We start from the raw sequence: 4651 nt of genomic DNA, 5'->3' as shown, positions 1-4651 counted from the left end.
TGCTGAACATCTCAGTGAATGGAAGGGTTGAATACACATTCATTTAGTACTCGGAGAGAGCTTTCTAATGATATATGATAGGGTTCACAACTCATTGGCTATGATAAGCCATGGGGGAAGTCGCCAGCCTGTATGTCGAAGGCAAGGTGATGGTACTGTGTTGATGGTAGAGTCATAGAGACAATTGTTGTTACCCCGAGTCCTTGTCATCGTTTTGAGTTCAGCGGAGGGACTGTGTACACTCCCAACACAATGCTCGGTGGAACCCCACTTTATTGCGTCTGAGCTGGTGGCTGTGTATGTAGTATCTACGTAGCACTCGACGTTTGAGGTTGTGGTTTTTGTCGCGGTGTCGGGTTTCAAGGACGCGGCCAGACCTCTGCTATCAGTTGTTCCCAACCTGGACCCACTTAGGCCCAGACAATAGCTACCTGGCCGACGTCTGCTGGGCTGTGTGGTCAGGTTTGTATTCGTAGTGGTCCCTTCTGACAATGCGTGAGTCGTGGGTAATCGACTCCAAGGTGGCACCACTTTCTCTATATCTGTATTATGCACTTTGGCTGAGCCGCTTACGTGTTGCTTCTGCCGATCGTAGTTTTGTGTTCACGGGTCTATTTACTTTGTATCCCACTGACGTGTTCTTTAGGTTTCCATTTAAAATGTTCAACAGATCCTCACGTCGTGATGATGCCTACGAAGCCGAGAGACAGCTGGCCCGCCGGGTGGAGCAGTCTCAAGGCGACCTCTTTGGTTTCGGCGCGTTCGACCGGATGTTCCGGGAACAGGAACAGGTGCTACTCGATTTTCACTGCCGTTGGTGTACAGCGGTTTTCAGGCAATGGACAGTATGATGAGAGGGATGGAGAGGGACATGTCTCTTGCTACGCGTACTGGTGGCGGCAATGAACTATTCGGAGGCATGTTATCTGCTGGGCAGCCTCAACAAGGTCAATATTCGAGTCAGGTAGGATGTTCCCAGGCTAATGCCTCGAGGTCTGATGGCTCCGTCAGGTTTATGTGTCCTCTACCTGTCGGGGTCCCGATGGGAAGGAGGTCACTGAGCAGTACCAGAGCTCTACCGTAGGTGATGCAGAGAGGAGACTACGGGAACAGCAGGAGATGTATACCAACTCGGGTACCGGTCTGGACAAAATGGCTTTGGAAAGGACCATGGGTGAACAAGGTGAGTGCTGGAAAATGCTTCTCTATTTCATTCGATATGGTTCTCAGGCCGCCGAGTTGTCCGTAGCCGCAATCGCAATACAGGTGATCAGAACACGCAAGATATGTTCCGTGGCGGCCTCACTGAAGAGAATGCTGCCGAGTTCGACCAGCGCTGGAAGGAAGATGCAGTGCCTTACCTACCCCGTCATGGAGCCTCTGGGATGCAAGCCTTGGGCGGGGCTCGTTACAGCAGCATTGAGGATGTCGGTGATCAGCAGTCTAGGAGGAGGAGCCGCGAACAGCGACAACTTACCGGCATCTAGATACCCTTTTGGTTTTGGATTATCATCAAACACCCAGTGGTATTGAGGATGAACAGTATTGCTCCCTTTGTTAGAGTGTGCTGTCTTTATTTATTGGACTAGCTCTTCGAACTACAATCATTGAACCATATTGTCGAGTAGATGATGATCAAACACCGCATATGAAAATCCTTTTGATCCTTATCGAGTTGGGTTAGTAGTGACTAGTCCGGGAAGAGATTGTCCTCTAGTGAAAACGAGGAGCGACAGAGAAATAAAAGCATCCTCCCCTGATCGAATCAGTCAAGGTGTTTCTGTTAGCCGGCGAGAGTTTCTCGTTGGTTTTCTTGGAATTATGAACCAGCATTCGGTGTTCGTCTCTACTTCACAACTCTCCTCCACTCTATCTGTACGAGACCTCTTGGGCATAGTGGCGCGAGCTTGACCTCATCAAACTCGGTATGACCCCTTTGCATTGGCATTTGACGAGTCCCACAACGAGAGATGACGGCCATAGGAAGCCGATAGACACTCAATAACGCAAGCTGGTATATTGATATCGTTGAACAAAATGAGTATCTTCATAAGTCAATGAGTATCTTTATGAGTCATTGTCATCACAAGTCCACAAAGTTCACTCGAGAACGAATCTGGCGATGTTTTTCCTCAGTAAGAACCTGCCAAGAAAAGTTGCAAATTCCACGATGATGGAATGCTTACGCCAAGACCAAGACAATGAAGACCACGACATTCTTCGTGGTCATCATACTAGACATCTTCCCCCACAGTAAAGAAGCCTGAGAAGAACCATTATTGTCTGGGCTGAGAGTAACTGAACTCGCCTTGGCATTGAGGATCACACCCAAGACCTTAGCGTCCATACTGCTGTAGGGAGGATAACGTTGGGGAGCATCAAGAACGGTCGGACGAGACAGCACCTAAGGACAAGCTGAGTATTATCCGTGCAACGAATGAGAATATTACAGATTTCTTATGTGAGAAACAATCGAACGAATGCTTGCCGTGATACGCGCCGAAGCCTGAAGCTCCGGTGCCCCCGAAGGGCAAGTCCTCCACACTCAGTTGCACCATAGTATCTGACCCAAGAATTTCACAGTAAAGTCAACCGGATCAAAAGGGCCACAGTGAACTCACCGTTGATCGCCTGACTGCCCGAGTGGATGTTATGCTTGAACGCCTCCTTCAAAGTGGGGTCCGATGAGAAGAGATAGGCAGCCAACGGGGAAGGCCGAGACCTGCACAGGAGTCAACAAAGACCACGCCGACGTTCTACCCACTTTACAAAGTCCACACATTCTGAGAAGTCGTTGTAATAACAGACCGGAATAATAGGTCCGAAGATTTCCATCTGGAGAAAACACTGACATCATGCAACGCGTCGGAATAGAAGAATACCTGCATAACCTTCGCCGCAGAGAAGCGTTGCTTATCCGTACGGAAATTGATAATTGTGGGGGGAACGTAACTACGATTCACAACAACCATCAGTAAATCGCTAAAGACGGATGAAAGTCCTGCCCATCCAGGGGATACTCTACTACTACTACTACTACTACTACTACTACTACTACTACTACTACTACTACTACTACTACTACTACTACTACTTCTACTACTACTACTACTACTACTACTACTACTACTACTACTACTACTACTACTACTACTACTACTACTACTACTACTACTTCTACTACTACTACTACTACTACTACTACTACTACTACTACTACTACTACTACTACTACTACTACTACTACTACTACTACTACTGAACGAGATAGCATACCTACCACTCTTTGCGGTCTAGATCTTTCGAGCCACCCAACACTACGAGGTCTTCGGAACCTTCGAATAGGCTAGTGACCCGATCGAAATTACGTTGGTTGATGACACCTGCAGAAGAATAAATCCATAAAGGGCACAACGAGACCGATACTCACGAGCAAACCACGGGGAATCTTTAGGACTCTCCCCATAGGAGTACTTAATGGTGGCTTTCAACGTCTCCACCAGCTTATCGCCAATAGACTGGTGCACCTATAGTTGCCACGATAGAGGCTCGCATACATCTCCGACCATCCACATTACCAGCACATAATCTGGTCTAACACATGTCTGTCCAGCACTGGCCAATGCACCCCATGCGAGACCTGTAGAAGACTATGCTATACAAAGGAGATTGCTGCTGATGCTGTTGTCGCTTACGTTTGGCTGTTATGGGTAGATCAGCTGTACTGTCCACAATACACGGGCTCTTCCCGCCCAGCTCCAGTGTACAGGGCGTTAGGAACTTGGCGGCTTTCTGGTAAATAATACGACCGACGTTAGTGCCTGTCGCAGTGAGTGATATGGTTGGAATGTCATCACAGAGGCACTGACTTCCAGTGTAGAATATCTTTTGCCACTCGTGCTCAAGTATAGCATCACTGAGTTCCGGTCCGCCACTGACGACTCGAATACAGTTCTGGTCCATGTAGCGCGGTATGAGCTGCATCATGGCTTGGGTGCTCCTCACTGCGTAGTCTCCAGGCTTGATAAGGACCTACAGCAGAGCAGCATGGCAAGGAATCAAACAGCACTGAGAAGTGTCCTCCTACGCAGTTGCCAGCAGCGATAGCGCCAACCACGGGCTGCAAGGTGAGGAGAAAGTTATAGTTCCACGCACCATACACAACCACTGCTCCCAACGGCTCGCTCAGAATCTCCGCTTTAGCTGAAACCAGACGATAAGTAGGTAGAGAATTGTATGTAGGCCGACCTGGAAGACTAATCAGACTCGGCGAGACCCTCTCTGGCTTCATCCAGGATTCGATATTAGCCTTGAAAAGGTTTATGTCGCTCAACGTGAGTGACACTTGCATCATATCGCTCTCTATAGGGGACCTACACAAGAGTTACAATACATTTCAAAAGTCACAACTCCAGGATCCGACCAACTCAAAATATCATAAAACTACTTCCTTACACATGCATGTCCTCGAGTATAGCTTGCTTGAACACATCCAGATTCTCCTTAATCATTCGCTCCATAGCATCCAGTTGGCTGAGGCGCCACTCCAACGACTTAGTGCGGTCTACCACCAAAGAGAAAGTGCCTCTATTGAGACTTCATCCATACCAGCTTTAAATGATGCCTGCAACGATTTGTATATCGCCGGAAT

The 4651-nt window shown here is 48.1% G+C and overlaps 4 protein-coding genes across 4 annotated transcripts in view; 2 read left to right on the top strand and 2 right to left on the bottom strand.

Moving 5' to 3' along the window:
- Positions 1-31, top strand: part of Pmar_PMAR003462 (actin, putative) — a gene marked incomplete at both ends in the record, with an annotated part of 660 nt that extends 629 nt beyond the window's left edge. Inside the window, one exon of the mRNA XM_002784157.1 lies at positions 1-31. This exon is cut by the window's left edge and continues 4 nt beyond it. Within this exon, the coding sequence (XP_002784203.1) occupies positions 1-31 (31 nt within the window).
- Positions 32-650: 619 nt separating this feature from the next.
- Pmar_PMAR003461 (Myeloid leukemia factor, putative) lies at positions 651-1644 on the top strand. Its single transcript, XM_002784156.1, has 4 exons — positions 651-791; positions 836-964; positions 1012-1183; positions 1231-1644. The coding sequence occupies exons 1-4, from the start codon at positions 660-662 to the stop codon at positions 1485-1487; spliced, it is 690 nt and encodes a 229-aa protein (XP_002784202.1). The 5' UTR covers positions 651-659; the 3' UTR covers positions 1488-1644.
- Positions 1645-2182: 538 nt separating this feature from the next.
- On the bottom strand, positions 2183-2972 carry Pmar_PMAR003460 (Aldehyde dehydrogenase, putative; the record flags this gene model as incomplete). Its single annotated transcript, XM_002784155.1, has 5 exons — positions 2183-2404; positions 2451-2563; positions 2622-2722; positions 2765-2835; positions 2883-2972. 5 exons carry the CDS (start codon positions 2970-2972, stop codon positions 2183-2185), a joined length of 597 nt encoding a protein of 198 aa, XP_002784201.1.
- A 304-nt stretch (positions 2973-3276) lies between these two features.
- The window catches only part of Pmar_PMAR003458 (eukaryotic translation initiation factor, putative), a gene marked incomplete at both ends in the record, with an annotated part of 3647 nt that continues 2272 nt past the window's right edge, over positions 3277-4651 (bottom strand). Inside the window, 9 exons of the mRNA XM_002784154.1 lie at positions 3277-3383; positions 3431-3527; positions 3579-3640; positions 3696-3821; positions 3870-4032; positions 4088-4203; positions 4249-4373; positions 4456-4564; positions 4609-4651. Coding sequence (XP_002784200.1) covers positions 3277-3383; positions 3431-3527; positions 3579-3640; positions 3696-3821; positions 3870-4032; positions 4088-4203; positions 4249-4373; positions 4456-4564; positions 4609-4651 — 948 coding nt within the window. The remainder of the gene's footprint in view (positions 3384-3430; positions 3528-3578; positions 3641-3695; positions 3822-3869; positions 4033-4087; positions 4204-4248; positions 4374-4455; positions 4565-4608) is intronic.

Source organism: Perkinsus marinus, assembly GCF_000006405.1.
Source record: "Perkinsus marinus ATCC 50983 genomic scaffold scf_1104296935302, whole genome shotgun sequence".
Lineage (NCBI taxonomy): Eukaryota > Perkinsozoa > Perkinsida > Perkinsidae > Perkinsus > Perkinsus marinus.
The sequence above is the reverse complement of the archived record's forward strand: the minus strand, read 5'-3'. Positions and strand labels throughout refer to the sequence as shown.